This window comes from Chelonia mydas, chromosome 5 (assembly GCF_015237465.2).
Source record: "Chelonia mydas isolate rCheMyd1 chromosome 5, rCheMyd1.pri.v2, whole genome shotgun sequence".
In the NCBI taxonomy this organism is placed as follows: domain Eukaryota; kingdom Metazoa; phylum Chordata; order Testudines; family Cheloniidae; genus Chelonia; species Chelonia mydas.
Window position 1 is genome coordinate 47,156,998 of NC_051245.2, and position 21,089 is coordinate 47,178,086.

The 21,089-nt window shown below is 44.8% G+C and overlaps 1 protein-coding gene across 6 annotated transcripts in view; it reads left to right on the plus strand.

The window, feature by feature from the left end:
- The first annotated feature begins 14,561 nt into the window (after positions 1-14,561).
- FAM169A (family with sequence similarity 169 member A) overlaps positions 14,562-21,089 on the plus strand; it is a 65,139-nt gene continuing 58,611 nt past the window's right edge. Inside the window, exon 1 of one of the 6 annotated variants that reach the window (XM_043547611.1) lies at positions 14,562-14,785. Coding sequence is in view for 1 of the 6 variants with exons in the window: in XM_043547613.1 (XP_043403548.1) it covers positions 16,433-16,450 (18 nt within the window). In the remaining 5 variants the exon portion in view is untranslated. Of the gene's footprint in view, positions 14,786-14,971; positions 15,183-16,429; positions 16,451-21,089 lie in introns of those variants that run through there. The other 5 variants (XM_043547618.1, XM_037903010.2, XM_043547616.1 and 2 more) reach the window with 5 other exon arrangements.

Genomic DNA, 21,089 nt, shown 5'->3' on the forward strand with positions numbered 1-21,089 from the left:
CACCCCAACCTCAAAATGTGTCACAATTACATGCCTTTCTGAAGCTGACACAATTTTACTACAGATTCTTGCCTAACATAGTGAAATTGTTACATCCTGTAAACAAACTATTGAACAGTGGACAGAAATGCACACTGCACCAATGCTTTTGATGAGGCCAAGAAGTTCATAGCATCTGAAAATATCCTTACACACTACAATATCTCTTTCCCCTGTGGAGTAGGTGCAGTAATTTCACATGTGATGGAAGATCATACTGAAGACCAACTGTTAAAGTTTTCTTTTTAGGGCTGTGAAGCGATTAAAAAAATTAATGATTAATTGCACGATTAAAAAAATTAATCATGATTAATTGTCAATTAATCACCCTGTTAAACAATAATACCATTTATATAAATTTTTTTATGTTTTCCACATTTTCAAATATATTGATTTCAATTACAACACAGAATACAAAGTGTACGGTGCTCACTTCATATTTATTTATGATTACAAGTTTTTGAATACAAGTATTACTGTAAAAAACAAAAGAAATAGTATTTTTCAATTCACCTAATACAAGTACTGTAGTGCAATCTCTTTATCATGAAAGTTGAACTTACAAATCTAGAACTATGTACAAAAAATAACTGCATTCAAAAATAAAATGTAAAACTTCAAAGCCTACAAATCCACTCAGACTTACTTCTTGTTCAGCCAATTGCTCAGACAAATAAGCTTGTTTACATTTGCAGAAGATAATGCTGCCCGCTTCATGTTTACAATGTCACCTGAAAGTGAGAACAGGTGGTCATGTGGTACTCTTGTAGCCGGCGTTGCAAGATATTTATGTGCCAGATGTGCTAAAGATTCAAATGTCCCTTCATGCTTTAATCATCATTCCAGGGGACATGCATCCATGTCGATGATGGGTTCTGCTAGATAACGATCCAAAGCAGTGAAAACCGATGCATGCTCATTTTCATCATCTGAGTCAGATGCCACCAGTAGAAGGATGATTTTCTTTTTTGGTGGTTTGGGTTCATCTCTCTCAGATTTTGGAAGTCACTTCAGATTCTTAAATCTTGGGTTGAGTGCTGTAGCTATCTTTAGAAATTTCACGTTGGTACCTTCTTTGCGTTTTGTGAAATCTGCAGGAAAGTGTTCTTAAAACGAACAACGTGCTGGGTCATCATCCAAGACTGCTATTACATGAAATATATGGCAGAATGCGGGTAAAACACTGAGCAGGAGACATACAATTCTCCCCCAAGGAGTTCAGTCTCAAGTTTAATTAACGCATTGTTTTTTTAATTAGTGTCATCAGCATGGAAGCATGTCCTCTGGAATCGTGGCCAAGGCATGAAGGGGCATAAGACTGTTTAGCATATCTGGCACGTAAATACCTTGCAATGCTGTCTACAAAAATGCCATGTGAACATCTGTTTTCACTTTCAGGTGACATTGTAAATAAGAAGTGGGCAGCATTATCTCCCATAAATGTAAACAAACTTGTTTCTCTTAGCGATTGCCTGAACAAGAAGTAGGACTGAGTGGAATTGCAGGCACTAAAGTTTTGCATTGTTTTGTTTTTGAGTGCAGTTATGTAACAAAAAAAAATCTACATTTGTAAGTTGCGCTTTCACTATAAAGAGATTGCACAACAATACTTGTATGAGGTGAATTGAAAACTACTATTTCTTTTATCATTTTTACAGTGCAAATATTTGTAATATTATAAAGTGAGCACTGTATACTTTGTATTCTGTGTTGTAATTGAAAGCAATATATTTGAAAATGTAGAAAAACATCCAAAATATGTCAAATTTGAATTGGTATTCTATTGTTTAACAGTGCGATTAAAACTGCTATTAATCACGATTAATTTTTTTTTAATCGCGATTAATTTTTTTTAGTTAATCACGTGAGTTAACTGTGATTAATCGACAGCCCTAAAAATCACAAATATCTGCAAATGGCTTTTTTGTGTATGGCTGCATGTGTATTGTTAATTTTGAGTTTCTATTTGTGTGTACTTGTACTGATTGCATTTGATATTCAAATGGGCCCTGTGTTTATCTGGAAAATTGGTAAATCTCTCTGTCTGGTAACACCTGTATACACATTAACTTTTGCACAATGATTCTCATGCTGTTTTCCCTTAGACTTGTGAGATGTTAATTCTATCTGAACTTTGTATAAAGAGCGGGGTGGGAGAGGAAAGTGGTCTGCAAATCTGTGTACCTTGATCAAAGACTATTGGCCTATAACTTTGGTATTATCTACATAGGAATATTTACCAGTATAATTATATCAGTATAGTTATACCTGTATAACTCCCTGTGTGGAGACTCTTATGTTGCTTTAGAAGTGGTATAAAATAAACTGGAAAAAGGCATTCTGACTCCAGAATGTGAGTGTCCAGGGAGGGAGATATGGTGATATAAATTATAGCAGTATAATTTTACCAGTATAGTTATGCCAGTAAATTTCTCCATTCAAGCCCTGAATCTTTGACTCATTGTCTGCAGACAGAAAGTGTTAGGCTAGATACAACCTGCAGTTTTCCCCATTACTGTAAGTGGAGGGCAGTGAGAACGTGTATACAGAACTTGGCTTTTCAAACATTTTAACTCCATCTGATATTAAATATTTTTTCCTGCCCCCCTCCTCCCCCCGTACCAGTGATATATCTGTCACTTTTCAGAGTAACAGCCGTGTTAGTCTGTATTCGCAAAAAGAAAAGGAGTACTTGTGGCACCTTAGAGACTAACCAATTTATTTGAGCATAAGCTTTCGTGAGCTACAGCTCACTTTGAGCTGTAGCTCACGAAAGCTTATGCTCAAATAAATTGGTTAGTCTCTAAGCTTTCGTGAGCTACACCTCACTTTGAGCTGTAGCTCACGAAAGCTTATGCTCAAATAAATTGGTTAGTCTCTAAGGTGCCACAAGTACTCCTTTTCTTTTTGCGTATACCTGTCACTCTCACCCAGCTATCAAATTTCCCTTGATTTTCTCCAGTGACAAGTTCAGCCCCCACCTTCTCCCAAGACTACAAGCTATAGAATATGCAAATACTGTATGTATATTTCACTGTGTTATTAGATAAGTCGAACATATGGTTAGATGAATGTTCACGCACCTGCACTGAATACACGATGTGATCACAATCATGGGTGGCGTGTATAAGAGGTCACAGGAGGCTAAGTCTCCCGAAAAGCCTGTCCATGCAGGGGGGGAAATGCAGTAGTACACAAAACCCTCAGTCAGGGATAAGGGCCAGTTATAATAGGTATTGTACACACATATAAAAAGAGATGTTCCCGCCTCCGAGTTTACACTTCCAAGGTCCCCAATCCTGCAAACACTTACGCAACTTACACTGACACACCTTTACCCTGACTTTTCAAAGAGGAAAAATTAAACATATGGATAAATGTTCATAGGATTGGGTCTTAAGTATGAGATAAGAGACAACTCTTGGATACAACAAACAGATGAGAAGAGTGCAAGCTCATAGTAAGTTGATTATGATTAGCGTAAAAGCACAGGTCAAAAGCAGTAGTCACAACTATCTGTTGCCAATAGTTCTGTAGGGATTACAAGAGAGGTGATTTTGAAAGTGTAATCAGAAGGTAGGTGGTGTGACAAAGCTCTGTTGTTGCCTCCATGGGTCCCGCGTTTCCTGGCGGATTTCGCTAGCCTCAGAGGCTCACTGTGACCTGCCACGTAACCCTTCTCTCTCTAGAGACAAGGGTCACAGTCTACTGAGCCATTTTCATCATAAGCCAGCAAGGGACGTGAAGAGAAGTTATCCTTTCTTGCACAGTCTCTGTTGTCTCCCAGTCTCAGTGATTAATCAGGGGGCAAAGGGAGGGGAGGGAGAGCCCGGACCCACCGTCTACTCCGGGCTCCAGCCCAGGGACCCTAATAGTATCAGCTATAGTAGCTGACCTTTTAGAAACATGACATGTACAATTCCCTGGGCTACTTCCCCCACAGCAGCCCTCACTTCCTCAAGCTCCACTTCACCCTTACCTCAGGGCCTCCTTCCTTGTGCTTGATATGGTGTGTACTACTCAGCCTCTCCAACAGTGCAACTTCCTCCCACAGCTCCTGACATGCACAACCACCTACCTGACTAACTGGGAGGCTTTTAACTAGTTTCAGCCAGCCCCTGATTGACTTTAGGTGTCCCAATCAACCTAGCCTTCTCCCTGCATTCTGGAACGTTCTTAATTGGCCCCAGGTGTCTTAGTTGACCTGGAGCAGCTGCCATTTCACTTATCCTGGTACCAGGGATTTGTTTAGCCTGGAGCTAATATATCTATCTCCCCCTACTTTTCTATAGCCATCTGGCCTTGCCCCATCACATATTCCCCCCCCTCTGCTCAACACCATAGACTTGGGCAACTTGGGACGCCAGGCAGTATGCTCATGACAGACCATCAGCATTGCCATGGTGGCATCCAGCCCTGTGCCGTATGCGGAACTGGAATGGTTGGAGGGATAAGAACCACCTTTGCATTCTTTTCCTTATTCCGCTGCATCCACTGGAGGGAATGCATGTGCCGTCACAAGAGTAAATCGCCGGCCTAAGAGGTAATAACAGTGTCTCCATAGCCCATTTGACAGCAAGGTATTCTCTCTTGACTACTGCATATTTCTGTTCTCTTGGGAGAAGCTTTCTGCTTAGGTAGAGGATTGGGTGTTCCTCTTCTCCCACCATTTGCGACAGAACTGCCCCCAACCCCACCTCGGAAGCATCTGTCTGTAAAATAAATTCCCTGTTAATGTCCGGGGCTATGAGTATGGGGTCATTACAGAGGGCCGTCCGAAGGTCTGTGAATGCCCCCTCTGCTGCGTTGGTCCACTTTACCATGTCTGGACCTCGGGCCTTCACCAGGTCCATTAGGGGACTTGCCCTAGTGGCAAAGTGGGGAATAAAACGTCGATAGTAGCCTACCACGCCTAGGAACGCACGGACCTGCTTCTTTCAGGTTGGCCGGAGCCAGTTTTGAATTGCCTCTAGCTTATTCGTTTGGGGCTTCACTATGCCCCTTCCCACAATATATCCCAGGTATATAGCCTCTGCTAGCCCTATGGCACATTTAGCGGGATTAGCAAGGAGGCCAGCCCGCCTTAAGGTGCGCAGTGCTGCCTCAACTTTCTCCAAGTGGGTTCCCCCAGTCTGGTGTATGGATGATGATATCATCTAGGTATGCAGCTGCATAACGAATATGGGGGTGCAGCAGCTTATCCAGGAGGCGCTGGAATGTGGCTGGGGCCCCATGTAGCCCAAAAGGGAGGACGGTGTACTGGAATAGCCCATCCGGGGTGGAGAATGCTGTCTTTTCTTTAGCCTCTTTGGTCAGAGGAAGCTGCCAGTACCCTTTTGTCAGATCCAGTGTAGTCAAGAATCGGGTACTACCCAGTCGGTCAACCAGTTCAGTGATGCGTGGTATGGGGTATGCATTAAACTGGGATATTTCATTCAGTCGGCAAAAGTCATTACAGAATCTCATGGTACCGTCAGGTTTAGGCACTAGAACAACTGGACTGGACCACTGACTGTAAGATTCTTCAATAACCCCTAATTCTAACATTTTCTTTACTTTGGCCTTGATTTCTTCTCTTTTGGCTGCTGGGATTCGGTAGGGTCTCACTGTTACCTTGGCTTCGGGGATCGTGCGGATATGGTGATAGGTCTCAGTCGTCCGCCCTGGTTTTGTAGAGAACACATCTCGGTTGCGATTAATCATGTCGGCTGCCTCGCTCTTTTGGATCAGCATCAAGTCGGATGACATCCTTGCTCGTGTAAGTTATCCTCCTGGGGAAGGGTCTCCTGCATGACTAAGCATGCCTCTCGATCGTGCCAAGATTTTAGAAGACTGATGTGGTAAATTTGCTCCGATTTCCGGCGGCCTGGCTGCCGCACCTTATAGTTCACCTCTCCCACGGCTTCGATTACTTCATAGGGTCCCTGCCACTGGGCCAACAGTTTACTTTCTGCTGTGGGCACCAGTACCATCACCCAATCCCCTGGTTGGAACTGTCAAAGCTTCGCTTGGTGGTTATAATGGGTTCGTTGGGTCTCCTGTGCTCTCTCCAAGTGTTCCCGTACAATGGACGTAACTCGGGCTATCCGATCTCTCATCTGCAGTACATGCTCAACTATGGTCCTTCCGGGATTTGGCTCCTCTTCCCAGGCTTCTCTGGCTATATCCAATATACCCCGAGGGTGGCGCCCATATAGTAGTTCGAATGGAGAGAAACTCGTGGAGGCTTGCGGAACCTCCCGGATGGCAAACATGAGGTAAGGCAATAGGGTATCCCAATCTTTCCCATCCCGGCTCACCACTTTCCTGATCATGGCCTCGAGGTCCTATTGAAGCTTTCCACAAGGCCTTCTGTTTGCGGGTGGTATACAGAGGTCCGTAGGGCTTGTACATGGAGCAATGAACAGAGATCATTCATCAACTTGGACATGAAAGGTGTCCCTTGATCAGTCAATATCTCCTTGGGTAGCCCAACCCGGGCAAAGATCCTTACTAGCTCCTTAATTATTGTCTTGGAAGCTGTGCTGCGTAGGGGAACAGCTTCTGGGTACCGGCTTGCATAGTCCAGTACAACAAGCACATGTTGGTGGCCCCAAGCTATCTTCTCTAGGGGCCCTACCAGATCCACAGCTGTCTGTTCGAAAGGAACCTCTATTATTGGAAAAGGTATCAAAGGAGCCCACAAGTGTGGGCGAGGGCTATGTAACTGACACTCCGGACAAGAGTTGTAGTATCGCCGGACATCTTCATGTACTCCTGGCCAGAAAAACCTCTGCAGGATCCGTGCCTGGGTTTCCTCTACCCCTAGGTGTCCTCCAAACAGGTGACTGTGGGCGAGACTCAATATGGCTTTTTGATGTTTTCGTGGCACCAGAAGTTGTTGTATCTCTTGCTCCTGCATTTGCACCACGCGGTACAGGAGATCTTTCTTCACTATAAAATAAGGTCCGGAACCCCGGACCTTCCCATCCACAGGTATCCCATCGATCTCGGCCACCTCTTTCCTGGCGTTATCATATCTGGGGTCCTCCGCGTGGTCCCGCCCAAAAGTCTCTCTCCCAGGACTAACCTGTCCAAGCTCCCAGGGGCCGGCTTCTGCTTCTTCCAACGGTGGGCTGCCGTCATGGCTGGGGGCAGCCTCTGACTCACCTTCTGTGGTAGAAGTTTCTCTGTTGGCTGCTCGCGTCCATCTGCCTACTAGGGAGGTCTTCTGGCCCTAGGTCAGGATCTGGGTTCCTAAGGCCTTCATGGCCTTCCTCTCTTTTTTTGTCTTCCGGGTCTTTCAGAGGGCTGCGAACAGATCCTGAGAAATCTCAGCGAACATCGGGGGTTGACATTCCCCCAGTGAGGAGTCGCTGTCCTCAGGGTCCCCACCTCCCTCTAGCCTCTCCCGGGGGAGTAAATTATCAAACCTGGATAGTCCCTCCCAATGACTACAGGATATGGGAGTTTAGGAACTATGCCCATGGTCACCTCAATGGAGTTTCCCTGAGCCTCTATCTCCACTGGGATGGTGGGCTAATGGCTCACAGCCCCATGCACGCACCTCACTGCTACGCGTTTGGCTTGTAGCAGCTGACTACTTTTTACCAGCTTACCCGATATGAGGATGATAGCACTCCCAGAGTCCACAAGCACTGTAGTCTCTGCTCCATTTATCCTCACTGGCCTGGTATAATTATGCGGGGCTAATGCGACCCCCGCGAGGTGGATAAGGGAGCATGGGACCTCCCAATCCCCCAAGTTACATTGCATAGGCTCCTCGGTGCTGGGACACTGTGCTGCTATATGTCCCCACTCCCCACATGCATAACATCTATAATTGCTTTTAATCACTCCCCTATCCCGGGGGTTAGCGGGTTTAATCCTGAGGTTCCCCTCACTCAGGCCAATCCCTTCCTTCTGGGGTCCCCGCTGGTTTTCGGCCCCCCCTTCTTCCACCTAGGACTCCCCGGGGGTTTGGCTGCCCAACCTTCCAGAGTTGGGGGTCGAGTGCTTGCTTCAAAAGGGGCCTTCCTTGGGGAGTCAGGTCAGTTCCCTGGCTGTCATCTGTCTTTCTACCAGCGTGATCATCTCGTCGTACGTGGATGGATCGTTCTGGCCTACCCATTTGCGGAGATCTGGTGGCAGTCCCTGCATGTAATGGTCTATGACCAGGGTCTCCAAAATCTCCTGTGGCCTGCACACCTCGGGCTGTAACCACTTCCACGCGAGGTGTATGAGGTCGAATAGCCTCGGGGGTTTGTTCTCCTGGTATTTCCACCCATGGAACCTCTGGGCCCTTACCGCTGCCATTACCCCTGATCGTGCTAGGATCTCTGCCTTCAGATGGGTATAGTCAGTGGCATCCGTGGCAGGCAAGTCAAAGTAAGCCTTCTGGGCCTCTCCACACAAAAAAGGGGCGAGAACGCTGGCCCACTGCTCCTGGGGCCACACCTCACACTGAGCAGTCCTTTCGAATGAGAGGAGATATGCCTCTACGTCATCTCCTGACGTCATCTTTGGCATACAACCAGTGGCCCTCAGGGTTCATGTCCCGTTGGACCCTCGGGCCTGGGTGGTGAGGATCTTCAGCTGGTCCACCACCTTTCTCAAGAGGGCACGAACTTGGGTCGCCTGGCTCATCAATAATTGATTGCTTTCCTGCTGTAGCCGCATAGACTCCTGTTGTGCCATTGCCTGAACCCAGGTGGCCTCCTGCTGGGCTGCCGTGGCTTGTACCAGAGCTCTTACCACCTCCTCCTTTGTGGTACAAAGCAAACAAACAAACCAAAAAAAAAAAAAATCCAAAACCCCAGTGCACTTTTTTTTTAAACCTCTTTCTTCCGCCACGCTGTGAACGAAATCCCACTTCTAAAACCAGTTGTGACAAAGCTCTGTCCTTGCCTCCGTGGGTCCCACGTTTCCTGGCGGATTTCGCTAGCCTCAGAGGCTCACTGTGACCCTCCACGTAACCCTTCTCTCTCTCTAGAGACAAGGGTCACAGTCTACTGAGCCATTTTCATCATAAGCCAGTGAGGGAGATGAGGAGAAGTTATCCTTCCTTGCACAGTCTCTGTTGTCTCCCAGTCTCAGTGATTAATCAGGGGGCAAAGGGGGGGGAGGGAGAGCCCGGACCCACCCTCTACTCTGGGCTCCAGCTCAGGGACCCTAATAGTGTCAGCTATGGTAGCTGACCTTTTAGAAAAATGACACGTACAATTCCCTGGGCTACTTCCCCCACAGCAGCCCTCACTTCCTCAAGCTCCACTTCAACCTTACCTCAGGACCTCCTTCCTTGTGCCTGATATGGTGTGTACTACTCAGTCTCTCCAACAGTGCAACTTCCTCCCACAGCTCCTGACATGCACACCCACCTGACTGACTGGGAGGCTTTTAACTAGTTTCAGCCAGCCCCTGATTGGCTTCAGGTGTCCCAGTCAACCTAGCATTCTCCCTGCCTTCTGGAAAGTTCTTAATTGGCCCCAGCTGTCTTAGTTGACCTGGAGCAGCTGCCATTTCACTTATCCTGGTACCAGGGATTTGTTTATCCTGGAGCTAATATATCTATCTCCCACTATCTTTCTATAGCCATCTGGCCTTGCCCCGTCACAGTGGATAATATGATGCCTTTGTGGATTTTTACAGGGAGCAATCTCCATGAATAAGGGACAGCACAGAAACAAAATGAAAAAACAAGGAGAGAATTAAATGCAAAACTATTTTAATACAACATTGAAGATGATCTGCAATGAAAGTAAATGTTTGAGGATTATGGTCTCTTTATAATGTAGAAAGAGGGCCTGAAATGTTAGCTTTTTTCTTGCTTTATTTTTAACTCTCCCCGTTCATTAGAAATTCAGGTCATAGCTATCTCTTTGCTTCCCTGGAAAACTGGCTGGAACTCTGACATTAAAAGGGCCAAGAGAGAGAATCCTGAGCAACTGAAAGGTGGACGTATTTTTAGTTAGTAAAGCTCCTGTTTTGTTAATGTCTTTTTAATTCAAATGCTTAATAAATAGTTGTAATAAAAGATTCTTTAAACACATCCCCATCCATCCTACTGAGGCATAAGGAAGGTTTTGCTCCCCTTCCCTGGTCTTCCAGGAGTCAGCCAGCAAAAACTAGGAAGAAAACATTTTATATTCCTGGTAATCCTAAATAAATAACAAAACAAACAAACAAACAAAAACTACTATCAGGTCTTCCTTATACTTCTAGAGAAACAAAAATATAGCTTCAGTCATTTCCTCCCTGCTCTCCCATTTAAGAATTTAAATCCATGAAAGTCAGGATGTTCAAATGTTCAGGTACAATGTAGCTGCCATATTGCACACACAAAATATGCAGCGTTTCAGTCACTGTTCATGTTAGATGTGTGCTTTACTTATAAGCACCACTGGTAGCATCACCTCTTAAGGTAGCCCAACACTTCCTACTATAAGACCCTGTTTTCAGTTGCTTATAACTTTGCAAAACTATAGCCATTTGGGCTTTAATTTTTCATGCCAGGTGTCTGCCTCAGGCTGAATTTTTTTTTTTTTTTTTGGACTGTTCCAGCATAAACTGTTCAGCCATTTCCAAGAATGAGGCTAGGGAAAAAATACATTGTTTTGCCTCTTTCCTTTTCTTTGAGAAGCTTTGGTTGCCCCCCCTGGAGTAAGGACTTGAATGTTGGCAGGGGCTGGCCTTTGGTTAGGAAATGTGCTTTTTTCTTCACCTGTTAGAAGCCTTTGAAAAAATTTCTATTTGCACATGCTCAGACTTCTTAAGAGGTCTTAGCAGCTAAAATCTCTGATGATTGCATCCCCACTGAGTAGGCTTCAGCTGCTCACAGCAATTAGTGCTGATCAGGTTGCATGTGTAGCATCCCCACACTGATCAAGCAGGCTCCAGCGTGTGGCAACGAGGGCTAAAATGGATTTTCTCTATAATTCCTGCTCTGGGAAAGGGTGGGTCTGGGCACCAAAACTGAGCAGGGAACCTGTCTATCCTGTGTTCTCTGGGTATGTCTACTCTGCAGCTGTCTCCAGAGGCGCTGGAACGGGAGGGCCAGGGGGCCACGGCCCCATCGTTTTTTACCTGCCTTAAGGGCAAGTCAGCAGGGGGCGGTGCCTCAGGCAAGAGGCAAAGCGAGGGTGAGGCCTCAGATATGGGTCTTTGCCAGAAGGGGCAGGGCAGGGATGGGGCCATGGTCCAGGAACCAGTGCCCCTCTCCCCCCCACACTTCTAGGGAGCTTCTGCTGCTCCTGACTGGGTGTGTGATTCACAGCGCTAGCAAAGAGACTCATGTTAGCTCAGCTTGAGCTAGTGCACTAAAAAGCAATTTGGACATTGTGGCATTTGTAGCAGCTCAGGCTAGTCACCTAAGTCCAAGCCAGCTCAATACCCTGGGCCTGAGATTGGGCAGCTAACCTGAGCTGCCTGGCTTGAATGCAGGGGGACAAGAGCTGGACCAGAAGGGAGGGAAAGGAGTAGTTTTGGGAGCCTGGTGAGTCTGGGACTGGAGTGGAGAAGGGAAGTAGAGAAACTGTGACTGGGAGTTGTGAGGGGGGGCAAGGACTAGTTGGGCAAGGAGAGTGGGAACTGGGGAGGGTGAGTGGAGGCTGGGACTGAGACTGGGATGGAGAACAGGCCAGGGGAGACTGGGAGCCGGTGGTGAAGTTGGATGAGAAGCCTGAAAGAGAATAGAACTGGCTGGACATAGAGTCCAATTCTGCAAGGAGAGTGGGACTTGGAGTCTAGAGGAGGAGGCTAGGACTGGCTGGGCAAGGTGACTGGGACTGGAATGAGGAGCCAGGAGTGGGGAAGAGATAGGACTGGGACAAGTTGGAGGAGACAGGGTTGTTGTTAAATTGTACAGTAGAATCTCATAGTTATGAACACCTCAGGAATGGAGGTTGTTCTTAACTCCAAAATGTTCATAACTGAACAAAATATTATGGCTGTTTTTTCAAAAGTTTACCACTGAACATGGACTTAATACAGCTTTGAACCTTTACTATGCAGAAGAAAAATGCTGCTTTTAACCATCTTAATTTAAATGAAACAAGCACAGAAACAGTTTCCTTACCTTACCAAATCCTTTTTTTAAACTTTCCCTTTATTTTTTTTAGCAGTTTACATTTAACACAGTATTGTACTGTGTTTACTTTTTTCTTTTCCCCTCTGCTGCTGCCTGATTGTGTACTTCCGGTTTCAAATGAGGTGTGTGGTTGACCGGTCACTTTGTAACTCTGGTGTTCGTAACTCTGAGGTTCTACTGTATAGTAAATTGCTTGACCACACTTTGATTCATTATGAAATATATTCAAGAGGCCAATTAACCAATATCCATCAGGTTTATTACTGTAAGCCAATAATAATATAGTACAGGGGAAAGGTTCAATAAAATACCAGTCTCTGTCTGTGATCAGGTGCTGGGGGGGGGGGGGGGAAGTGGCCCGGGACCCCCACTGGTGCTGGGGAGGTGGCCCGGGACCCCCCACTGGTGCCGGGGCAGCACACTGCTGGTGCTGGGGCAAGGAGGGGAGATTGGCAGGGCTCACACGCTTCCCACTGGGCTCCGCCTATCCCTGCAGCTCCAGCCAGGGGATAGCTGAAACAATGGAAAACCTCTGCCCAAGGCCTAGACCACATGCAATCCTGGGTAGTGGCTGGGCCATGCAGTTCAAGGGGTTTCCTGGGAGTTTGATAAATGCAAGGGGGGGGATTAAATAGATTTCAAGTGTATGAGAGGGAAGGAGCAGAACACTAGAGAAGCACATAGCAAAATCAGCAAGGAAACCCTGGACACATCCAGAGAAGGACTTGTAGCGTGACCTTGAGAAAAAGCTAAGACAGAGAGCTTTTGGGCAGACTGCTGGCTGAAAAGAAGCATGGAACTGAGAGCAAAGAAACAGTCTACTGTTGTTTGAGTCCTACTGAGTTCAGGGACACGGGACTTTATGTACAAGACTCATCAAATTCTTCTCCTAATGGAAACAGCCCACAAGACCCCACATTTTGGCTAACTGCTCTGGTCAAAAGGGGAAACATATCCACACCTCTGTGAGGTGAAGGGATAATATTATCCTCCCCCCCCCTTTTTTTTTAAAACAGATGAGGAGCTCATGCACAAAGAGATTCAGATAAAAAATGTTCACTAATTTTGGGTGCCCAATTTGAGATGCCTTGGCCCCGATTTTGTTCAGAGTTCTTAACAGTACATAGCACTTTATATATTCAAAGCACACCTCCCGGTGACCTGTTTGCAGCTGAGTGCTCAGCAGTCCTCCAATCAGTCTCAAACTGGGCACCCAGAAAATGAGGAATACACAATTAGCAACCACCTCTGAAAAATTTGGTTTAATTGACTTGCCTAGCATCATACAGGAACTCTGTGCTGGAGTCAGGGATAAAATCCACTTCTCCAGAACACCATTCACAATGAAACTGTATTTTCTCTTCTTGCAGGTCCCTGCCTCATTCATGACATATCTTCCAACTTGTGCAACAAATGAGGCAGGGATTTTATAAACAGCTTCCTTCACTGCATAAGCCTGATTCATCACCAAAGCAGATTGATCCCCCACGCTAAATCAGACAGGGATCCTGTGGAAAAAAATAGTACGTGATCATGTAATTAAAGATCATATAATGCATACACACAAGGGGACTGAATTTAGGTTTCACAGGCAATCTTAATACTGGCATTTTGAATGCTTGACTTTGTAACATTAATGTTCTTTTAACATAGTTTTTGCGCTGAATATATGCATATTGTGCATGCATATCATTATGCACACATCTATACAACATAGGCGAATTAACATTTATGTGAAACTTTTGAATTTTCTTACTTGTGGATGTAAATCCACAATCTTAATATCACAGTCTTACCTTGTATTATTATATAAAGCAGCATATTTTCCAATTTCCCGGTGCAGGAGTAACTAACATCAGCAACCAACACACAAGGATAAAAGACAGTAAAGATCAAGTCCTGATCCTGCAAGCAGAGCTGTGTGGGTGGATCTTTGAATCCACAAGGAGCCCCATTGGAGCCAATGGGTTTCTGTATGGTTCAAGATTCTACCTATTTGAATCTACTTGCAGGATCAAAAGGCCACAGTCTAGACAAAGCCTGAATACAAGTAGCTCTTTGTTTAAGACAATCCCTATATTTTTTTAAAGGAGAATTTTCCATTCCATCTCTGAGAAACCCTCTTGTAATCTGATAGATTTCAGTAGAGTTACAGCACTTCGGAAATATAACTGCTATAAAGTGATAAATACCACTGTGTATGTGCCCTTCTCTTCCTGTTATTGTAATAATATGTATCTTCATAAAACATTACTGCATTCAGCAGTAAGAGGGGTGACCACTTGCCCCTTATTTTAAGGGATGGCTCCAATTAGCTGTTTACCATCCAACCTCCCATCTATGTCAATTTAGAATGCGTCTTATCTGCAATATCTATGCAAAGGCTTGCATCGTGCTACAACCGTTTAGTTTTGTACCATGAATCAACCATCAGCAGGGCTGTCCCTGACAATAAGCTTTGTCCTGCTTTTCTCTGTGGCTGCTCTTTATTTCCCTGAAACGCAGGCGCTCACGCGGACAGTAAGGGCATCGCACGCCATCCGCCAGAGCGTACTCAACTGGGAGTATTTGCATGCATTATTGCAGGATCCTGCGGTGTCTTCTGGAGAGAAAAAAAAACAACTAAACACGGATAAGTCTGTTAGTCCAGTATTGTCGTTCACCAGCCCTGCCCCATGCTCGGTAAAGAAGGGAGGCTCAGCCCCGCTTGCCCCGGTGCTGCTGTGCGAAGGCGGCTCGCTTTAGTCCCGAAGTCTCGCTGTTTTGCGCCCGCCTTTGCGGGCGGGGAGAGAGGCGGCGGCGGCGGCTGCACTGGGTACCCCGCGCGCCGGGGAGCCGAGGGTGGGCGATGCTCGAGGCGTTGCAGAGCCAGTGCGTCAGAGGGGAGGGGAAGGGAGCCGGAGCGGGGGGGCGGCCGGGACGAGCTGCTCAGGCGCCGGGCAGCGGCGCTGAGGGAGGCAGAAGGTGAGACGCGGGACGCTGCTGGGGAAGCCGGGCGCTGCAGCCTCCATTCATTCCCCGACCCGCGCGCCCAGCCCCGCCGCCGCCGACGCGCTCCCAGCGGCAAGGGCCGGCCGAGGTGAGTGAGCAGCGACTGCGGGGGGGGGCTCGCGCTAACCTGGCTGCCGCGGTGGCCTCCCAGCCTCCTCCCCCCTCATCCGGGCCTGGCGCGGAGGGTTGAGCCGCGAGGCGGCCGCCCGGCCTCCTCCGCGGCCGCCCAGCAGCCGGGGGCGCCGCTAGCCCGGGGGCGGCGCGTCTCCCTGCCAGGCAGGTGGGGGCAAGGCGCTGGCCGGGGCACGGGGGAGGCTGCGCTGCTGGTCTTCCCGTCCCCCAGGCTGGGCCATCGCACCAGGTGTGTGCGGGCCTCCCTGCCCCCCAAGGGCTCTCGGCCCTGCTCTTTGGCCTGTTCCTCCTCTGGCTCGGCCACCCCCTCCTGGGCTGCCGCCGCCTCACGGGAATCTGGGGGACGGGGGCACGGGGTGCTGCTGCGTGGAGCCCTCTCCCCAGCTGCCTGTGAATTAAAGGGTCGGGGTTAGGCAAAGGCAGCGGTTTCAAGGTGTAGCAGTAAAAATCAATGGAGGTCACTTTTGGATGGGTGGGAATAAACAAGGGTGACTGTAAAAGCCTTAGTCAAACACAGCAAAATCCTTCATTGTAAAGAGGGCTCTACACCCTGCCTTAAAACCCTCTCCGTCCCCGTTCCCCCCTCCCGGAAACTTCCTAACCTAGATGAGGGAGGTGTGCTAGGTTTGTCAGCTGCTGCACTACAGCTTGTTACTTTTGCACAGGACTTGGATCCACCCTAACACCTGGGGGGTGGATGTTGCATACTGCTAAAGTTTTATGTAAGTTTATCTTTGCTCCAAGGAAATGGCCACATCTCTAGCCCAAACTATTTGATGCAGCCAGGCGGTTTTTGTGAAGGGTATATATTGTACAATGGACCTTTGAGGGATGTGTTTTGTTTGCCCCGCAGCAAAATGTTTTACTTTGTCATGAGCCATCATTGATAAAGCAAAGAGAGGTCTTGGCTAGAATTTATGCTGGTCTGGCCTTATTGTCCTCTTGTAGAGGGCCAAATCAGCTTGAGGAAAAGTGGCATGACATCATGGAAGCCAGATTTAGAGCAATGGCTTTTACCAACCTTAAAGGAAATCTCAGGTGTAATATACATTATACTTATTTTTAATTACTATATCTGAAGAGTAAAGTGCTCAATAAAACCAGTCTTTAAAAATAACACCAAATAGGAAACTGCCATTTTGGAAGTCTTATGAGCTTTGATTCCTTTCCCTCTGCCCCTCCTTAGGCATGTGCACACTGAAAAAAATGAGTCAACTGTGGGAGGTAGTATCTACTTGATACTGCTTGTTCTTTCTGTTTTTGTGTCCAACTTTTTTTCCCCTTCTCTTACCTACTGCCAGTAAACACAGGTGTTCACTTTGGTATATTATACATCACTGTTTACTGAAGTGTGGTATATCTATTCCAGTTTTTAATTGGTGTATTTGTCATGGTAGGATGATCAGCGTAATGAAATCAGTGTTGCTCCACTGAATGATTGGTAAAGGGTTACTGGAGATCACTGTAGTCAGTACCTCTCCCCACCCGCCCCAACCTTTTAATACAGAAACTGAGTACATTGTCAGTTTGTTATTCCAAGCCTTGACTGTACCAATGCTTTTTTCTGGCTTGCTTCATCAGCTTCTGTATAATTTAAACTTTCAGTTAAAATAATTTCTGGTTTATTAATTTAATGGTTACAACAAAAACTTCATGAATGTGAATTTATCCATTATCTCAATTAGTTGGAAACAGTATGTCTGAAAGAGGTGTAAACTCTTCAGTTAATCTCAAATTGTGTTAACTCTGAAGCCTAATGATAGCTATTTGTTTGAACAATAGTTATTTTATTGCTGATCATTTTTGTAGAAACCTCCTGATACTTTGGAACTGTGGGCATTACTTGTGTTTAATATTACGTTTTCCCCCAATGTGACCCTACCTAGTCTCCATTGTTTAGGGAAGCAAAAGTACCAAAGTCACTTAGTTACATAGGGAGCCCATATGTATCTGACAGAATAGTGAGCAGTTTTCAAAATGTACCTTCTCCACTTAATCTCCTCAATCTCTCCAACCAATAGTCAAATGTGGTTCAAAGGTTGCCTTTAGAGCACTTGTTAATGACTTCTACACAGAGAAGTTCTCCTTTGAAAAGTATATAAACTGGCAATTTACCCATTAATCTGCTTCAAGTGTGTATTGAGTCATATCTGCTATCTTTTTACTCTTGTTAGCACTCTAAAGAATATACAACTCAGAAAGAGTAAGCTTGAGTCTCTTCTTGCTTGTCTGTCAACAGAATTGATTATCCGGTCTCATTTGTGCAAGCTAATGTAACGTAAGGTTGCACAGGTATTTCTGAGGGCAGAATTTGGGCTGCAGAATTTTTATTACTAGTGAGTTGCAAATTGGAAAGAACCTACTTGAGTATACTGGGCTGGCACTTAGTTATGTGTATATATATATAGAGAGAGAGAGGGAGAGACTATAACTGATCTGGAATCATTGAGAGACAAGTATGGAGTCTCATGATGACACTTTTACAGAGTAATTCTTCAGAGTACAACCACACTTTATTTGTATCACTTCTTAAATGTAATAGGGTTTGGTGTAGTAGGAGTGTTTACAAAGCTCACTCACAGGTATTACTGACTATAGTGGCAAGTATTTTAAAATATTAATAGTTTTGGATCTAAAATGAAACAGACTTTAACTTTACTGTATTTTGAGCTCCTTTGCTTGTATATATTTTGAGAAGCTTGGTAATTTGACTGTGTGCGTGCCCCATTCCTTCACCCTGGCATAGAAAAGTGCTTTCTCCCCTTCCCCCAAAGTTGTAACCTAGTCATCAAATCTTATCAGTCAGTAAATTCCAAAAAGTATTAGTCATCCTGTTGTGGTCCATGAAATGTAAAATTTGGGGCAGATAATAGCTTGCGTGCTTTCAATAATGTAAGGTACATACTCATCTCTGGAACTTTTTATTATCCGTGCATGGCCCTTGGTGTGTTCACATTGTAACATTGAGTTGATACTAAAGTTGTTTGTAAATTAAGAAAACAAAAACCAAACTCTTGCTCTGAGGAATGTCATTATGGGTATAAGCCATTCTCAGTGCAGAGGGACTGGATAACTTCTCCCCCCTTGCACCCTTTTAAAAACTACTGAAGTGGAAGGCACAAAAGGATAGTTATGCCTGGGTAACTATTGTCTGGCATCCTTGCGGTTTTGTTTGTGCATACTAACTTTTTTTTTTTAAATGACAGAATATACCCAACACTTACTTAGTGACTACAAATAATCAAGTTAACATTTTGTTGTATTCGGAGCTCTCAAACTGAGAGTCAGTTTCAGCAAGAGAGATTTTAAATATCTCCCTGGAATGTATTCCCTCAGTCTTCTCAAAAGTAAGAGACTTTCAAGGCTGCCTTAAAATTATTCCAGAATTAGTGAGAACAGACAGAACTAACTTATTTTTTTCTGTATTTTGAAAATAATTGGGAATTTTATTTTTTATGAATAAAAATTGAACCCCTTGTGCTATGAGTCTAGTGAGTGGACTTTATAATGAACTGTCATTTAGTATTCTACGTCTTTGCTTTTACTACCAAATAGTGTAGTTTTATCTGTCTCCTTTATGGCTGCTATGTAGTTTTAATAGTAAAATGAGACTTTAATAAGAGGTTCATATTGTAGTAACATGGGACCAGGTCCTCCAATTGCATCCATGTGGGCAGACCCCTGTGCTTGCATGGCTACAATTGCCAGCTCTGGGTAAGGATGAACAGAACTTGACACTGCTGTTGGTATTTGCTAGCTTTCATGAAGTCAAATAAAATAAAGGTGACAGATATGCTTCATTAACACGTTTTATCAAGTTTCTTTAATCCTGTGCAATCATTGGGGGGGGGGGGAATTTACATAACTAGGAAGGGTGGAGCCTTCATCAAATCAGTAGCTCCTGAAGCAATGTTAGAAGAATGTGTCTAATTTAAAACTTCACATAGAGGTGATTATTTACCATTGTAACTTCAGGGGCCAGTATCGAATGCTGTACTAACCAGAGTTAGTTTATACTTTTGTACACAGGCTGTCACATGTGACAGGTGTTTTATTAGTACATTCTGATGTGTTACTAGAAGACAAATCAGTTGTCTGGCTCTTTGTAATTCTACACACACTCAGCAAGGGAGTTTAGAGGATAAGTACTTTTTAGTGAATGGCAGTTATCAAAGCTTTGGTGGAAATTAACCAATAAACGTACTCTTCTATTGGAACTTGGGTGATTTCTAAATTGATTAAAAAAAAAACTTCATCAGAGAGCCTCAAGTGCGTATTAGTTGTTCATCACAGCAGCAGCGTAACCACTGCCATATAGCAGCATTGCCAGCCCAAAGGAGGGCTCAAAAATTCTGAGATTGGCTTAGAAATCACGAAATTCCAAAAATACAGGATTTTTTTTTTTTTTTGGCGTTATGGTATTGGCATTTTAGGGTTCATGATGTCCAGCTTCTCTCTGAAGGCTTAAGGGCTAGAAACTTTTAACTTTTTTAATGAAAACAAGGATTTTCTGGTTTAAAAATCTGATTCCAGAAACTGGAGCTTTAATAAAAATACCAAATAATCACAAGACTGGAGAGAAAATCATGAGAGTTGGTAAAGCTGATATTGGAACAGACTGATAGTCCGTGTACTACAGTATCTTGTTTTGAGCAGTGGTTTATGCAGCATGCTTCAGCTGCTTAAAGCCATCCCCTAAGTGCAAATGAGCAGCTGTAGCCTTGCAGGGAAGGGGGTCTCAGCTCTGCTCTAACTTAAACCGTTCAATCATTTTTGAATGTCTGAGGATACTTTTAGCTTCAGAGCCCATCTTCACCCTGGAATGGGACCAGGAGAGGTTAAACAATTATGAAATGTCGGGGTAGCTTGAAGAAGTGATACAAGACACAGGCTTGGGAAAGGGAGCATCGGACACCCACAAAGGAGTGTGGGACTCCAGGAGAGTTCCAGGATGAATAATGAAGAGAAAGTTGGGATATAGTAGGGAGAGGATTGTACATGAATTCCTTTCACCTGCCAAACAAACAGATTATCACCAGTCTTGTCTAGAGTTTTTGTTTGTGTTGTAACATGTTAAATGGTTGGCAGTTAATAAGTGTTAACTAACATTTTTGTAAACACTAGTGTAGACACTTCATGAGTGTTTGTTCCTACTCATGTTTCACTTCTACTTTTCTTACATTATGTGATCCTTGAAACAAAAGGACAACAATACAATACAGCATTAAAGGTGCAAATGTTCAATAGAACCTCAGAGTTATGAATACCTCGGGAATGGAGGTTGTCCGTAACTCTGAACAAAACGTTATGGTTGTTCTTCAAAAGTTTACAACTGAACATTGACTTAATAGGGCTTTACTACGCAGAAGAAAAATGCTGCTTTTAAGCATCTTAATTTAAATGAAACAAGCATAGAAACAGTTTCTTTACCTTGTCAAATTTTTTTAAACTTTTCCTTTATTTTCTTAGTAGTTTACATTTAACACAGTACTGTACTGTATTTGCTTTTTTAAATGTTTTTTTTTGGTCTCTGCAGCTGTCTGATTGCATACTTCTGGTTCCAAATGAGGGGTGTGGTTGATCCATCAGCTTGTATCTTTGAGGATCTACTGTATCATTGGTGTTCAGTAGGGGCATTATAAATTCTTCTGTAGTATTCTATATCCTCTGCTTAAGCCTAACATCTTATTTGCTTACAGCCTATTGCTATAAAGTATTTGTCTTTTAGCTGATCCCTGTGGTACTATAACCTGAAACTACTCCTGTCAGAATGGTCTGGGACCACCTCTGGTCTGCTGGCAGTGGTTTCCTCGTCATGTTTATTCTCTCTGCCTAAGTGCAATGTATTTCATGCCACTGATTG